Here is a 16,192-nt window from a genome sequence, read left to right on the forward strand (position 1 = left end):
ATGGGTGTTTCTGTGTTGGGGGGGGGCATGGGTGTTTCTGGGGAGGGGGGGGGCATGGGTCTTTCTGTGTTGGGGGGGGCATGGGTCTTTCTGTGTTGGGGGGGGGGCATGGGTGTTTCTGTGTTGGGTGGGGGGTAGTTTGTCATTACAGAAAGAAGATAAAGACCAGGTGGTTCTGCATCTTTTCCAGAACCTCTCATGATGGAAACTTCACTGAAGAATATATTCGTATTCTTTAGATCCAGTTTTCTTTCTGAACAAAAACGGTCCTTTTCTCAGAAATGTTGTTCCCACATTTGTCTGGAATAAAGTTTCTGTGAGCTTTTCTTTGTCACTTCGTGCGCTCAGGTGTCGTCATTGTTCTAAAGGTGTGCTTTAGGCTAAAACCTCTCAAGAAGTTCAAGCATCCAAACAAGGTTTCAGCTGCTCCCTGTAGGGCGATGCAGCCATGATCTGCCTTCATCTACCCCTCCTCACACGTCCTTCATCCATGAACCTCCTCTTTGGTCTTCCTCTCTGTCCTGGTATCTCCAACCTTCTACCATCATCATCACTGTTCCTCCTCTCAAACATCTCCATCTGCTTCCCTGCATGGATCTCCAGAACATCCATGATCTGATCCTCTGATGGATTCATTCCTGATCCATCCTGGTCCCACAGAGAAGCTCAGCATCTTCCTCTCTGCTGCCTTCAGCTCTGCTTCAGAGTCTCTGAACCAACAACATGGCTGCTCTCACCACGTCTGCTACACCTTATCCTTTGTCACACCTGAAACCTTCCTCCACCTGTTCCAACCTCTTTACCTGTGTGTTCTTCTGGACTCTCCACCTTCTCCACCTCTGCTCCCTTGACCTCACCGCTCCTCTGGAGTTCTTCTCATTCACACACAGAGACTCTGTCTGATTCCAGCTGATCTTCATTCTGCTCCAAACCTCCACCTCTCTAGATGTTCCTCCACCTGGTCGCTGCAGACCACAGTGTCATCTGCAAACATCACGATCCACAGAGATTCCTGTCTAACCTCATCAGTGCGGCTGCCCGTCACCATGGTGACAAAAGGAGTGCAAAGCTGATTCTTGGTGCAGTCTCACCTCCACCTGGAATTCCTGTCTCACCAAGAAAACATTTCACCTGTTCATGAAGATCAAAGACAGGTGGACCCCAGAAAAACGGAATCCTCTTTTTCCGGTTCGACCCCGTACGTTTCAGGGTTTCTAAGCAGATTTTTAGTGGGTTCGGATTTGATCCAGATGCGTTTTCCCGCCACACGAGGCCGCTGTCGGACACGGAGAGAAGCAGGAACCTTTCTGTCCGTCTGTGCCGAGTTTCCACCCGGACACACATAGGAGTCGTACCTAAAGATGGCGGCCCGTTTATTACGTCTGAGCTCCTTCAAGGTAAGAATCGACCCGAACAGAACCGAGTCGTGTCATCTGAAGTGAACCGAATGAGACATGTTGTTGGCGGGAAAACTGGCGTTTCCTCTCTGTTGATGACGTTCATGTTCAGATGAAACGATACATTTGAAGTTCTGACACCGAGACCCACAGAGGAACTTTGAGTCCAAACGCTTCCCCTCCTCACCTCCTTCAGACACGCAGAGGTGGACCCGCGGGGTTCCGGGTCTTCTGCAGAACTTAGGAGAACTTCAGTTTAATGGAGAGACTGCAGAACTCTTGGTTTAGTTCTGTCAGGTCCAGAAACCTGGAATCCTCTGCTGTGCTGGAGGGCTGAAGCAGATGATTCGTGAGTTCGGTTCTGATGTTCTGTGCTCCTCTGCAGGGCCTCCAGGCGGACCGCTGGGGTCTGCTGAGGAGCCGCTCTGCTGTGAGCTTCTGCACCAAAACCGAAGACTCAACAAAACCCGGCCGGAAGAAGAAAGCCGCTGAGAAAAGTAAGGCTCTGCCTCTGGCTGCCTCTGCAGGTTCTGTGCGTGTAGAAAGACACCTGTGCAGGTGTGAGGGTCCTGCTCTGTGCAGAATGAGTGGGTGTGGTTTGCTGCAGACGTTCCTTCTCTCAGAGGCTGAATGACTTTCCTGCTGAACACTCTCTGAATTCATATCCAGGAGCGTCTAGCATGGAGGAGATCAGGAGTGGGTGCAGCTGCTCCTCCTCTGTGGCTTTGTGGAGCTGTTTCTGGGTTTGGTGTGCAGAAAGCTGTGGTTCTGCGTGTTCCTGTAACCTGCCTGTGTGCGTCTACGTTCTCCTCAGCAGCAGAGGCTCCAGACCTCAGGGACGCCCTGCTGGCCTACAAGAGCGCTGTCGGCTTTCCCGTCAGGACTCGGCAGCCTGCAGTTCTCCTCACCAACAGTGTGGGAGAAGCTGAGTCGGCAAGCACCTCCTCCTCCTTTCCATCCGGTGCTCCATCTGAGGTTGAGTCAGCGATCTCCTCCTCCCATTCGGCTCAGCTCACCCCTGACCGAGCATCGCCTCCTGCTGAGGAGGCGGGTGGAGGAGAGGCGGACACGGCTGCAGTCCCAGCTGCCGCCACAGAGGGCGCTCCCAGTCCAGAAACAAGCGACCCCGCAGCAGATGAGACGTCCTCCTCGTCAGACAGCGAGTCCGATTCGGATTCAGACTCTGAAGATGAGAAGAGCGCGTCTGCTGGTCCAGCCTCATCTCCAGAGCTGCAGCGGTCTTCAGCGGAGAAAGAAGAGCATTTTCCAGAGCACACAGGACATCAGGCTGAAGTTCAGAAGGGGCCAGCATCCTCACATGGAGCTCCACCTGTGGAAGAAACTCTCCGTGAAAGTTCTGGGGAGAAACTGGAGCCACCGAAGCCTAGCAGTCCACAAACTCCATCTGAGGAGGTTGAGAAGGTTTCTGCAGAGGCCGCAGAAGAAGACGCTCCTGCAGTCCGTGCAGCGACCAGCGACGCTCCATCTCCATCACCGGTCCAGGTCACAGCTGAAGATGAAACCCAGACTGCAGCCCCTGCAGAGCCCCCTGCTGAGGAAACTGCTGTAGACGTCTCAGAAGCCTCCGTTAAACGTTTGGGTGGAGCAGAAGCTGTTGAAGAATCTGCAGAACCACAGAACCCCTATGCCAAAGCTCCTGAATCTCAAAGCGAGAAGTCCAGCCCTGCAGGGGCCCCGGAGGAACTGGTGGACCCTGAGGCTCAGATGAAGGCGTCCAGCCCTGCAGGGGCCCCAGAGGAACTGGTGGACCCTGAGGCTCAGATGAAGGCGTCCAGCCCTGCAGGGGCCCCAGAGGAACTGGTGGACCCTGAGGCTCAGAGCAAGGCGTCCAACCCTGCAGGGGCCCCGGAGGAACTGGTGGACCCTGAGGCTCAGAGCAAGGCGTCCAACCCTGCAGGGGCCCCGGAGGAACTGGTGGACCCTGAGGCTCAGATGAAGGCGTCCAGCCCTGCAGGGGCCCTGGAGGAACTGGTGGACCCTGAGGCTCAGAGCAAGGCGTCCAGCCCTGCAGGGGCCCTGGAGGAACTGGTGGACCCTGAGGCTCAGATGAAGGCGTCCAGCCCTCCAGGGGCCCCAGAGGAACTGGTGGACCCTGAGGCTCAGATGAAGGCGTCCAGCCCTGCAGGGGCCCTGGAGGAACTGGTGGACCCTGGCCAAGTCCTGGAAGGAGCAGGACAGCTTCAGCTTGAGGGTACACACCACACCACCCACCCCTCCTCCTGTCATTCCTCTGGTCTCTGCAGCTGAACTTACTAACAACCCTGAGGTCTGCTGCCCGCCACCTCTCTGTCCTCTGTTCTTGTAACACGAAACCGTTCCTCTGCCATGACGCATGTCACCTGAGAAGGTAGGCCGGTTAGTGGGTTGGATGACATGTCTGTGACGGCTGCTGGTGGACAGCACTTCAGAAGGTCAGAGGTCACTTATGACCTCCTTCACATCTGAAGACAAATGTCAGTACAAATCTATGACCCCGCCCCTGCATGATGTCATCGTTCTTTAGTCAGTGTCCCCCTCTCAGGTGACAGAAATCTGACTTCAATGCTGTCCAACGGACGTCATTAACCTTTGACTTCCGCATTGAAGCTGGTTGGTTTCATGGGCTTCAGTACGTGGATGTGTGCAAACAAACCCATGTGTGCAGCGGAAGCCTGAATCCAGTACTTCCCACACCTCCACCCTCTTCTCTTCCCCCACCTCCACCTTCTTCTCTTCTTCCACCTCCACCTTCTTCTCCTCCCCCACCCCCACCCTCTTTCTGAATTTCTCGGTAACTTGGATGGAGGACTTTGGTTCCCTTCTGAAGGATTTGGGGATCTGGGTTTCTTATTTCCCATCAGAACTCACAGAACATGAGCTGAACATTCTGGATCTGGACCGATCACCATCGGTTATCGACACAACGATCTTCAATCTGACAGAAAATAATGAAACAGTCATTTTATGGTTTTTTGCTGTTGATAACTGAGGAACACTATCAGGTTCGTACATCCACGCTCTGTGGCAGCTGCGGAAAATACATTCGTGTGAGGACCCCCCCCTCCCCCCTCCATTTAGACTGAGGGTGTATTCAGACTGGAAAAATCCTTTGAACCTTGGGTTTGGTCTGTATTTAGCATCAAGCGACGATGGTATGAAGGTACGCTGATACATGTTTATGACATAGATTGTCGGGGGAAAAAAGAGAGAAGTGATGTGAGTCACATTGTGTGTCACGTTGTGTGTCACGTTGTGTGTTATGGTAAGAGTTGTTTTGGTGAGCCTGAATTCGTCAGACCACATTTGAATGAGTTGTGTCTCCTCCTTGTGGTGTTATGGTATTGTTTTAGAGAATTCTGTTAAGGAACTACAAGGCAGCTTTTAGGATGGCGTCACAGCAGCACAGCATCCTCGACTGCAGCGGCAAAGCGACATCTATGCTGATGGTCCCCATGGTTACGTAAAGCATCAGATCAGAAAGTTCTCCTCTAACCGCCTGTTTTTGTCCAGATGATGAAGATAAAGGTTGTTTTAAGGGAGCCAGCGCGGTGATACAGAACATTTAAGCTATGTGACCAGAACTACTTTTTTAGATGTGGATTATCATTATTTAATGCACACCCAGCAGCCAATCAGAATCTAGAACTCACCCAGACCGTGGTATAACACGACAATCGTTGTTTCACATTTGTCCACGGCTCGTCTGTTCCCACATTCCTACTCTGTTCACGTCGCTACGGCCGCCGTTTCGGTCCAGTTGTTCCGCTCCAAGGGTGGATTGTAGTCAGACTGAGGAATCTCAGAGAACCGAAGCTCACTCCGATTGGTTGGAAACGAACCAAGAGCACCTCCAAAGATGGGTCAGAAAGCGGGTTCTGGTCCCGGACCAGGGTCCACTTGGGTGTATTCGGACTGAAATTGGATTATCGGGGGAAACGAACTCTGGTTCACTTTGGGGACCAGATGAGTCCAGTCTGAACACAGCCTTACTGGATTCTGTCCATCCTTTATGTCCAAAGCTCTGCAGCGGTCGCCACAGAGGAGGTTCTGGTCCCGTCTACGGATCCAAGACGTTCAGCTGTAGAGTAGGAACGTAGTTTCAGGTCTCCTTCAGAGCCGCGGTGTAGCTTGAGGGATCTTTCTGCAAAGAATCATTAAGCGTGGAGATGCAGTCTTTACATGCTTGACCCCCCCTCCTCCCCCCGTCATGTGTGTTTGTGTGCAGAAGCTGCAGCTCCAGAACCGGAGGAACCTTTGGATAACAGCACCTACAAGAACTACCAGCACCACTCCTACAACCCCTACACGTTTGCTGACCTGGACCTGGAGATGGCCAAATATCGCCTCCCCCAGCCCTCCTCTGGCAGACCCTCGCCCAGACACTAGCAGAGGACCCCCCCCTCAGTGGTCCCATGGTGGCGTCATTAAAAATGTCTTTCTGCTCCACACCCCCCGTGTTCTGCTGCTGGTCTTTTTGGGTTCAGGATGTCTTCACTTCAGACGGGAGAGAACATTAGAACTGATGCTTACAGGCAGGAAGCTCCTGAAGACGACGGGGAACAATTACAAAGAAGCAAAGTTAGGTTTTTACAACATTGGAACAATAGATGCACAACATGTAGAAGTAATAACACAAATATCAAAGAGTCCAAAAGGGCAACAAAGAGGAGAAACTAAGGGAAAAAAGATTAAAACATGCACCGTGTTTTAATTAAAGTTCATAGGTTTCAAAGGTTTTTCAGCTTTTTAACCATTTCAAATACTTTCACAGCAGTTTGACTTGTCATGCACCTAATAATGTAGAAAAACACAAAAGGAACTCATTATTACACCACTATTATAGGATGGTGGTGCAGTGGTTAGCGCTCTTGCCTCACAGCAGGTAGGCCCCTGGTTGAAAACACCAATGGGGGGCCTTTCTGTGTGGAGTTTGCATGTTCTACCCATACATGCCTGGATTTTCTCCGGGGACTCTGCCCCCCCCCCCCTCCCAAAATATGCTTCATAGGTTCATTGGTTCCTCTAAATTGTGCCTAGGTGTGAGTGTGCATGGGTGTGTGCATGTGGCCCTGCGACAGACTGGCGACCCTGTCCAGGATGCCCCCTGCCTTCACCCACCAGTGGCCAGGATAGGCTCCAGCACCCTGTGACCCCAAGAGGAACGAAAAACAGTTAAGAAGATGAATGAACCCCCTAATATATACCATTAGGAGCCTTGCAAGGAATCTGTTTTTCTGTGGGTGCAATTAGAAATCTAGAATCAGAAATTTGAGTTTAGCTAATAAATAGCAGTCACTTAGTCAGGCGAAGTTTTGGGTTAACACAAAAAGTCAATAGTTAACAGTTTATCGTTGGTTAAAGCTGTTTTTGTTCCATTTCATCCTGACTGCTGTGCCACAAACTTCAGACTCGCCCAGGGTCCGTTTTTCTCACTGAGTCCGTGTCGGCTGATGGACTGGACCATCGACCAATCAGAGCTGATGTCGAGAAGGGCGGGAGCTGAGTCGGCCAATAAAATTCCACGGGGGGGCCGAGGCACCCCTGCTCCCCTCTTTGGACACACCCCTGCGCACGCGCGCGGCGTAACAAACAGCCTCTAAATCAGGCCTCAGGGACTCGGAGGCATGCTGACGTCAGAGCTCCGCCCTCCTCATCCATAAACATGAGCCGAGCGCTGCTGCGTGCCCCTGCGCGATGACGCAACGCGACAACTGCGGGTCCCGATTGCTGCAGCCGCTTGTCAGTGTGACGAAGATTGGCACTCAGGTAAGCTGTCACTCAAAATCCCTCTTTTTCCGTTCCCTATCAATCAAACAATCTGGGCCGCACGTAAAAATGCCCCAGGGCGAGGAGCGCGGACCTAGTCAAGGCGGCGGAAGGCGTCCTGGGAAGCAAAACCCCAGTGTTAGAGCTGCGGGAGGAATTCAAATAAATAAAAAAATAGAAGGGAGAGGGGGGGTTGAAATATGTCTGCGTTTGCAGGCAGAGGAGGATGGTGAAGAAGGAGAGGGCGAGAGCCACGAGCGAGGCCCGACACATGCAACGTTAGCGCGGAGGGAGGGAGGGAGGGGACGCAGCTGTCCCCGCATGATTGATCGACTCACGGGGGAGGATTTCAAGATCAACCTGGCTACGCGGTGCGCGGCCAGTGCTTTGTGTTGTCCCAGTCCCAACGCTTAACACAATTAAAAATTTGGAAAAAAACGAACAACCACTAAAAGTGTTTGGCTAATGGCAGAGGCCGCAGCTCCGCGTCAGACGGCTCCCTTTGTATCACTCCGCAGCGGGCTTTTTTTTTTATAACCTGGCTAGCACAGTTAGCATGTTTTTTAATCTTGAATGTGATGTTTGCTTTGAGGTTCCCGCCTCTCCACACATGACGGCGCGTGTTTTTACAGCATGAAAAACACTCCCGTTTCTCTTCATGTTCGTTCCGATGTTCTGTAGGCTAGCTTTAGTCGGGAGGTCGGGCTAACGAGCGTGCCCGTTCCTTTACATCCCATGGCGGTGGCGAAATCAAGCCCCCTCTAAACCCCCTTCTTTCATAAAGCACGCAGACGTTAGCCTCAGGGGTGCGTTGGATTTAACCTCCTCTCCGTGCCGCGGTAGCTGTGCTAGCAAAGCCGCGGCTAACTCAAGCTCCCCCAAAACAAATATCCAAATAAAGTGCTGTGCGCTCGGGCACGCGCCCGTGAAAACATTCCCCCGGGATAAGGCCCGTCATTCCCGGGCAGCTGGAACGTCAGCTGCGTGGTTACACTAGTGTTTCCTGACAGAGCGGTGACGTCAGTGACCGTGTTGTCGTTGCAGGTCGGGCCCTGGTCCTGCTGTCTAGGATGAGCCGCGGTCTGCAGGTTCTGCAGTGAACGTGATGGCGGCCCAGTCAGTGTCCCTTGACAAGTACCCGAAGGAGGAGCATCAGGTGGGTGAGGCTCACCTGAGGCCTCCGGCAGCTGCTTCTACCTGAACGAGGTCAAAGTTAACCATGACCCTGATGTTCCAGGTGGTCCCCCCCCTCCTGAATGTTGAAGGCTGAGTGTGTCCTCCACTTGTTTTAGCCCAGAATACAGCAGCCAGCAAAGGACACGCCCCTAAAGTCTGGCCACCTCTGAGCAGAACAGCTTGGTCAGTCCAGAACTTACACACACTGCTCTGTCTCCACCTGTAGAAGTTCGGTTCTCTGACAGCTCCTCTGATGTTCTGAGCAGCAGAACCGTGACCCGGTTCTAAATGTTGGGACTGAGCCTGCAGAACACAGGACGTTCTGATGTGGTTTGATACCGGCCTCCCCCGTTCTTCCTTTAGGGAGGCCATTTAGTGAAACGTTGAGCAAGCTGGACGCCGGTGTTCGATTCCCAGCAGGCTGTTTGGGCTCGTAGTGCTCCTCTAGGAACTGAAGTCACGTGTGTCTGAATTCCTCCCCTGCTCACTCTACAGCGCGTTCTCCATGTTCTAGTTTGTCTGAATCTACAATCCCAAAATCCAGAGCCCTAGAAATTTCCCAGAAGTCTCTGTGAAAAACCAGTGAGCATCAATGCTCACTAGATCTGAGAACATAGACCACAATGCATTGCATCGGAACAAATTTAGCCCCCAAAAATGTCTTTAAATAAATAAACCATCAATGTTTTAATCCTCAGAACTCAGTGGACTCATAAATAATCATATCATAATAAATAATCGTCAGAAAACGCTCATATCAATTAGAGTTTAACTTTGTGAAATCGATGACATCATATCCGCCGTTTAAAAAAGAAGAATAGTGATCATGGAGTCTGAACCGCGTTTGTAATTCAGGGCTCTACATAGTGCTGCACTGCATTTCTAGGGGTTCTGACACAGCCACGGTGGATCTGTCCTTCAGAAGATGGAACTGCTCAGGAACAGAGTTTTTAGCTCGGGGGGGGGGTCGGGCTGGAGAACGTCAGGCTCCTTGATGGGGAGACTGAGGAGCAGAGAGGACATCGTCTCCAGAGGTTTCACTGAAGATGCTGTAGTCCTGCTTCAGAGAGGAGACGGTCCTGTCTGTGAGGGGGCGGAGCTTCATCCTCAGACGCCTCCTCTTCCTCGCTCTCTGCTGTTCTCCTGAATGTTTTTGATGCAACATCATGAAATGCAAGTTTCTCAGAGATGTTCTGGTATTTTATCTGTGGACACAAATAAATGAAAGGAGCGCCATCTTTGTGGTTAAATGAGCTTTCAGAGCGTTGGTGTTCTTCATCTGCTCTGAGCTCAGGAAAGCTTCTACCATGGAGGTCCTTGACTTACAAGAACATGCCTGGTTTTTCACGCCTTCTGGTTTCTCCGTCCCGCAGATGCAGGGCGGGGTAAAGGACGACAGCGACTCGGAGCACACCTTCATCGGGGGGCCGTTGGCAGAAATGCCGAGCCCGGGCCACACGGAGCTGAAGAACCCCATGGATGCAGACAAGGCATCGATCTACCGGTACATCCTGTTTGTGTTCACTAGAGCAAACCCCCTCCCCAGATGCAAAGCAGGTTCTGTTCCTGATTAGCCCCGCCCTCCTCAGAGCAAAGAAGAGGGTCAGATTACCAGACAGGAGTGCAGATGTGGATCCAGTGAAGAACATCGGTGTCTGTGCTGTTCTGGATGTTTGAACGTGGAATGAAGCGGCGGGTTTTGGGGGGGCTTCTCTCCCCAGGCATCCTCTGTTCCCTCTGCTGGCGCTGCTGTTCGAGAAGTGTGAGCAGTCCACGCTGAGCGCCGACTGCATCACCTCCGCCAGCTTCGACGTGGACATCGAGAACTTCGTCCGCAGTCAGGAGAAGGAGGGCCGGCCCTTTTTCAGCGAGGACCCTGAACTCGACAACTTGGTGAGTCGCCTTGGTAATGCTGCCCCCCCAATACAAAAAAAACCAGCCAGCTGATCCTTTTCAGGAGCTTTCTCAGCGTCCAATCAGAAGTTTGGTGCTTGGCAGGAAGTCAGACACAAACATGGATGTGGTCATTCCTGCATGAACGGCGTGTTCAGGTCTAACCATATGATCAGCGGATCCATGCTGATGACACGCCGCTCTCTTTCTGCTCTGTGGAGATGGTGAAAGCCATCCAGGTGCTCCGGATCCACCTGCTGGAGCTGGAGAAGGTGAGCGACCTGTGCAAGGACTTCTGCAGCCGCTACATCGCCTGCCTCAAGACCAAGATGAACAGCGAGACGCTGCTGAGCGGCGAGCCCGGCAGCCCCTACTCGCCCGTGCAGGGTCAGGCGCAGGCCTTCTCCCCCACCAAGACTCAGGTGAGCTCTGGCCCCCTCCTCCTGCAGGTAGACGTGTGCGACCCCGAGGTCATGTGTTCCGGTCTGTGTGCAGACCCCCAGCTCCATGTCCGGGGCCATCAGTCCCCAGGGTCAGATCGTGGTCCCGGCCTCCACCCTGCAGCAGGGCAATGTCACCGTGACCGCCGTCAACCCCAACCAGATGGTGGCAGGTGGGTCCGCGAGCGCCCCCCCCCGAACCGTCAGGCAGCAGCTGGAAGCTGAGCATACCTGTGTGTGTTTCAGGAGGGGCCGTGTACCAGCCCGTCACCGTGGTTACCCCCCAGGGTCAGGTGGTGACCCAGACTCTCTCACCGGGAACCATCCGCGTCCAGAACAATCAGGTACGTCCGTGTGGTGCCAGTAGGAGGGGCCATTGTCCGCGAGCGCGCTCATGAGTAGAGGTGGCCGATCAATCGGAGTGTCCATAGTATCTGCATCAAAGTATTGATACTAGCGTGATGAGATCGATACTTTAGATACTTTGGTCGCAGTTTTGTAAAAATGCGTCCAGTAAAGAGCTCATGCCAGCGCGGCGTCTGTCCGCCTGCAGTGTTGCTACATTAAAACGGAGCAAAAGCCGCCGATTTGAGCGGTAAACTCCCCAATCTGTGGGTGTAAACAGCACCCCCCCCACACACCTACCCCTCCCTGTGTTATGCCATCACTAACATACATGTTCTATATTTGAAGCAGCTTCAGTTCAGGTTGTAATTAGTTAATAAACATGCTTAACTGTCCCGTGTTTTATTATATACCTAATGAACAACAATGATTTATTTCCAAAGATTTTCTATGATCAAACATTTCAAGAAAACGTATCGGTGAACAGAAAGCCCCCACAGTCTGTACGACATCCACGCAAGACAGGAAGTACCAAACAGTGCAGTTCCTTGAATGACCACTGGAGGCAGGTTGTCAGATTCCATTTTTCAGGCCCACTTTATGGGGTTGCTGGGGTCTATCCTATCGGTTCTTGGGGAAGGCGGGGTTTACTGTGGACGCTATGCCAACCCGTCACAGCGCTAAATCTGATTGAATCCAGAAATAAACCAGTTTGGTTTTAAAGAGTTTTTCAAAGACTGCTGCTTCATTTCTGTTTTATACCTGGGGGACATCAGTGGTTCCGGGTCATTAGGGGTCGGCTTTTCTGAATTGGGAGGGCCCAAAAGAACTAAAACCTGTTCCCGCCCTATACCTCTCTGCGTTGAGATGGGCGGGGTCAAGTCCAGTAATCGTGCCTGTCGCTCCTCCTCCTCGGTACTGTCGGTTCAGAATCGGGGAGTTCTTCAGGTAGGGGGTCCGGTGTGTCTGGACTCTTGCAGCTCACCTTTGACGGGACGTCTGTGCTCAGTTTCAGCTGCAGTTCCACCAGGATGTGAACCTGTTCAATCACGACGACAACTCCACCAAGAATAAACGCGGCGTCCTTCCCAAACACGCCACCAACGTCATGCGCTCCTGGCTCTTCCAGCACATCGGGGTGAGTGCGTCTGCAGGTGTGGTCGATGCAGAACGTCTGCCATCGTAGCTTCACGCCGTTTCTTCTGGCTCTGCAGCACCCATATCCAACAGAGGACGAGAAGAAGCAGATCGCCACGCAGACCAACCTGACACTCCTGCAAGTCAACAACTGGTGAGTGAGGAGCCTCTGCTGCTGCTGCTGCTGCAGGAACCTCTGCTGCTGCTGCTGCAGGAACCTCTGCTGCTGCTGCTGCAGGAACCTATGCTGCTGCTGCTGCAGGAACCTCAGCTGCTGCTGCAGCAGGAACCTCAGCTGCTGCTGCAGCAGGAACCTCAGCTGCTGCTGCAGCAGGAACCTCTGCTGCTGCAAGAACCTCTGCTGCTGCTGCTGCAGGAACCTATGCTGCTGCTGCTGCAAGAACCTCAGCTGCTGCTGCAGCAGGAACCTCTGCTGCTGCTGCAGCAGGAACCTCAGCTGCTGCTGCAGCAGGAACCTCTGCTGCTGCAAGAACCTCTGCTGCTGCTGCAGCAGGAACCTCTGCTGCTGCTGCAGCAGGAACCTCAGCTGCTGCTGCAGCAGGAACCTCAGCTGCTGCTGCAGCAGGAACCTCTGCTGCTGCTGCAGCAGGAACCTCAGCTGCTGCTGCAGCAGGAACCTCAGCTGCTGCTGCTGCAGCAGCAACCTCTGCTGCTGCTGCTGCAGGAACCTCTGCTGCTGCTGCAGGAACCTCAGCTGCTGCTGCAGGAACCTCAGCTGCTGCTGCAGGAACCTCTGCTGCTGCTGCTGCAGGAACCTATGCTGCTGCTGCTGCAGGAACCTCAGCTGCTGCTGCAGCAGGAACCTCAGCTGCTGCTGCAGCAGGAACCTCAGCTGCTGCTGCAGCAGGAACCTCAGCTGCTGCTGCAGCAGGAACCTCTGCTGCTGCAAGAACCTCTGCTGCTGCTGCAGCAGGAACCTCTGCTGCTGCTGCAGCAGGAACCTCAGCTGCTGCTGCAGCAGGAACCTCAGCTGCTGCTGCAGCAGGAACCTCTGCTGCTGCTGCAGCAGGAACCTCAGCTGCTGCTGCTGCAGGAACCTCAGCTGCTGCTGCTGCAGGAACCTCAGCTGCTGCTGCTGCAGGAACCTCAGCTGCTGCTGCAGCAGGAACCTCAGCTGCTGCTGCAGCAGGAACCTCTGCTGCTGCTGCAGCAGGAACCTCTGCTGCTGCTGCTGCAGCAGCAACCTCTGCTGCTGCTGCTGCTGCAGGAACCTCTGCTGCTGCTGCAGGATCCTCAGCTGCTGCTGCAGGAACCTCAGCTGCTGCTGCAGGAACCTCTGCTGCTGCTGCTGCAGGAACCTATGCTGCTGCTGCTGCAAGAACCTCAGCTGCTGCTGCAGCAGGAACCTCAGCTGCTGCTGCAGCAGGAACCTCTGCTGCTGCAAGAACCTCTGCTGCTGCAGCAGGAACCTCAGCTGCTGCTGCAGCAGGAACCTCTGCTGCTGCTGCAGCAGGAACCTCAGCTGCTGCTGCAGCAGGAACCTCTGCTGCTGCTGCAGCAGGAACCTCAGCTGCTGCTGCTGCAGGAACCTCAGCTGCTGCTGCTGCAGGAACCTCAGCTGCTGCTGCAGCAGGAACCTCAGCTGCTGCTGCAGCAGCAACCTCTGCTGCTGCTGCTGCTGCAGGAACCTCTGCTGCTGCTGCAGGAACCTCAGCTGCTGCTGCAGGAACCTCTGCTGCTGCTGTTGCAGGAACCTCAGCTGCTGCTGCAGCAGGAACCTCAGCTGCTGCTGCAGCAGCAACCTCTGCTGCTGCTGCTGCTGCAGGAACCTCTGCTGCTGCTGCAGGAACCTCAGCTGCTGCTGCAGGAACCTCTGCTGCTGCTGCTGCAGGAACCTCTGCTGCTGCTGCAGCAGGAACCTCAGCTGCTGCTGCAGCAGGAACCTCTGCTGCTGCTGCAGCAGGAACCTCTGCTGCTGCAGGAACCTCAGCTGCTGCTGCAGCAGGAACCTCAGCTGCTGCTGCTGCAGGAACCTCAGCTGCTGCTGCTGCAGGAACCTCAGCTGCTGCTGCTGCAGGAACCTCTGCTGCTGCTGCAGCAGCAACCTCTGCTGCTGCTGCTGCTGCAGGAACCTCTGCTGCTGCTGCAGCAGCAACCTCTGCTGCTGCTGCTGCTGCAGGAACCTCTGCTGCTGCTGCTGCAGGAACTCTTGTCAACTCTCTGCCCTCCTTGCTCGTCTTTTCAGGTTCATCAACGCTCGTAGGCGGATCCTGCAGCCCATGCTGGACGCCAGCGCCTCAGAGGCGCCAAAATCCAAGAAGAAGACGCCGCAGAACCGGCCACTGCAGCGCTTCTGGCCCGACTCCATTGCAGCTGGGGGGGGCTCCCACCAGCAGGTCACCATGCCAGACGGTACGCTGCCTCTCTATGCAGATGAATGGGTTCTTAGGCTTAAGGTCATCCATTGATGACCTTAAGCTTAACTAAGGTGAAGCTATAAAAGCAGGAAGGCAGAGAAACCGTTTGATATCCCCCCCCCATAGTCCCCCCCCCCCAGAGAGTAATCATGTGACGTCAGCTGCCGCCCCTCTTGCCTTTCCTCTTCCACCTTTAAAAGTCCGTATCTGTCAAGTGCAGATGCTTTTCCTGAGCTCTATCACAATAAAACCTAAAAGACTCTTAAGAAAATAAAAGCTGGTTTGGTACGGCTGCGTTAGCCTGGATCAGAGAGCAGCGCCTCTTTTATTTTGACAGTTTTGACAGCTCCATGTCTGCACGTGTGGGGGCCTCTGTGAGCGCCGTGACCCCTGAGCGTTCCCTCTCGTGCCCTGCAGGAACCATGGTGACCATGAACATGGAGGGTCTGCAGAGCCTGACGTCGGACGGAGCCACGCTGGCGGTGCAGCAGGTGATGCTGGGGGGCCACAGCGAGGACGAGTCGGGGGACAGCGAGGACGATGACGGCGACATGGCCGGGCTGGGCCTGGACAACAGCGACTCGTTGCAGTAGAGGACGCGCTCCGCGGCACGCCGACACGTGAGCGCGTGGACTCACGCAGGCGCTCCAGGTCCCTGCAGAGCACAAGGGCGGGTGGCGCCACCACTGGGCGTCCCGCCCCTCCACCCTGGACCGAGCGCCTGCTCCGGCGGCGTGACTTCACAAACTGCCCCCCCCCGGTTTGAACATGTAGGCGAGTGCACTTTTCTGTATATTTAAGCTCCAGAAGAAGAAGCGACGTGTTAAAACACCAGAGGCAGATGGGTCTGCTCCGTTAATCAATATTGTTTAGTTCTGCTCGTCTTGTCGGGTCCTGAGCCCACGTTGGATGCCGGGCCGGGACCCGTTTGTGTACCGTTTGTCTTCACTTCCTGCATGCTTGTGTTTGGTAGATGTGGGCGGGGCTATCAGAGCCACAAACGCGTCAGAGGCTTATTTTTCTACAGACGTGGGTGCTCGGTTCATCTGTGGTTTGTATTTCCGTAGTGAACCTGGTGGAAGCTCCGCCCTGTTTTCCAGGGCTCTCAAGTTTTCTAAAAAGAGTCGACGCTCTCGCTCTCAGAATCGGTTTGAAACGCACGATGCTAACAAGGCCTTACTGCTGTTTTCTAAAGAGTTTTTGCCAAGAAGCACAAGGTCTGTGGGTGGAATTGGTCGCAGAGACACTAAACTCCTGATGGAACGTTGTGGAGGCGGACGCCGCCGCGGACGCCGCCGCAGCCTCCCGATCAGCCACACCGTCACGCACAATCACAACACTAAGCACACGCCCACAATGCTGGACCGGCTTTTATTTCTGGACACGGACTGTGCTGCAGGAGACCATCCCGTCCCTGCAGACTCGTGCTGAAGCGTTGGATCTGTGGGCCCCAAGCGGGCCGGTCCGGGGACAGTGGTGGTTCTGGCGCCGCCTGCTCTCCACTTTGGATCTGTGTTGCTTTGTATGGAGTGATGTTCACCTTTTTGTCTGTTTTGCCTTAGAGCTTTCTATTTTGGAATAAACGATGCCTAACTCTGCTGTTGGGTCTCTGTCACGACGGCAAGGTTCTGTTGGAGGTTCTGATGGGCGGGGCGGGGTG

The 16,192-nt window shown here is 54.2% G+C and overlaps 2 protein-coding genes across 10 annotated transcripts; both read left to right on the plus strand.

Annotated features, from left to right (window-relative positions):
• Positions 1 to 1,044: 1,044 nt before the first annotated feature.
• On the plus strand, positions 1,045 to 5,846 carry ndufv3 (NADH:ubiquinone oxidoreductase subunit V3). Of its 7 annotated transcripts, none has more exons than XM_020702133.2 (5): positions 1,045 to 1,397; positions 1,783 to 1,894; positions 2,212 to 3,503; positions 3,561 to 3,609; positions 5,623 to 5,846. In XM_020702133.2, the coding sequence occupies exons 1-5, from the start codon at positions 1,362 to 1,364 to the stop codon at positions 5,781 to 5,783; spliced, it is 1,650 nt and encodes a 549-aa protein (XP_020557792.1). In that variant the 5' UTR covers positions 1,045 to 1,361; the 3' UTR covers positions 5,784 to 5,846. The 7 variants fall into 7 exon arrangements, with proteins under 7 accessions (XP_020557792.1, XP_020557793.1, XP_020557791.1 ...); XM_020702134.2 differs by having other exon boundaries at positions 1,047 to 1,397; positions 2,212 to 3,446; XM_020702132.2 differs by having other exon boundaries at positions 1,048 to 1,397; positions 2,212 to 3,104; positions 3,162 to 3,609.
• A 1,188-nt stretch (positions 5,847 to 7,034) lies between these two features.
• pknox1 (PBX/knotted 1 homeobox 1) lies at positions 7,035 to 16,131 on the plus strand. 3 transcript variants are annotated; one of them, XM_020702136.2, is made up of 11 exons: positions 7,035 to 7,163; positions 8,208 to 8,319; positions 9,713 to 9,843; positions 10,061 to 10,232; positions 10,454 to 10,654; positions 10,728 to 10,845; positions 10,919 to 11,016; positions 12,027 to 12,155; positions 12,232 to 12,308; positions 14,361 to 14,527; positions 14,950 to 16,131. In XM_020702136.2, the coding sequence occupies exons 2-11, from the start codon at positions 8,269 to 8,271 to the stop codon at positions 15,123 to 15,125; spliced, it is 1,320 nt and encodes a 439-aa protein (XP_020557795.1). In that variant the 5' UTR covers positions 7,035 to 7,163; positions 8,208 to 8,268; the 3' UTR covers positions 15,126 to 16,131. The 3 variants fall into 3 exon arrangements, with proteins under 3 accessions (XP_020557795.1, XP_020557794.1, XP_020557797.1); XM_020702138.1 differs by lacking the exon at positions 7,035 to 7,163 and adding an exon at positions 8,401 to 8,522 and having other exon boundaries at positions 8,205 to 8,319; XM_020702135.2 differs by lacking the exon at positions 8,208 to 8,319 and having other exon boundaries at positions 7,052 to 7,163.
• The last annotated feature ends 61 nt before the right edge of the window (positions 16,132 to 16,192 follow it).

Source organism: Oryzias latipes, chromosome 21 (genome assembly GCF_002234675.1).
Source record: "Oryzias latipes chromosome 21, ASM223467v1".
NCBI classification, from domain to species: Eukaryota; Metazoa; Chordata; class Actinopteri; order Beloniformes; family Adrianichthyidae; genus Oryzias; species Oryzias latipes.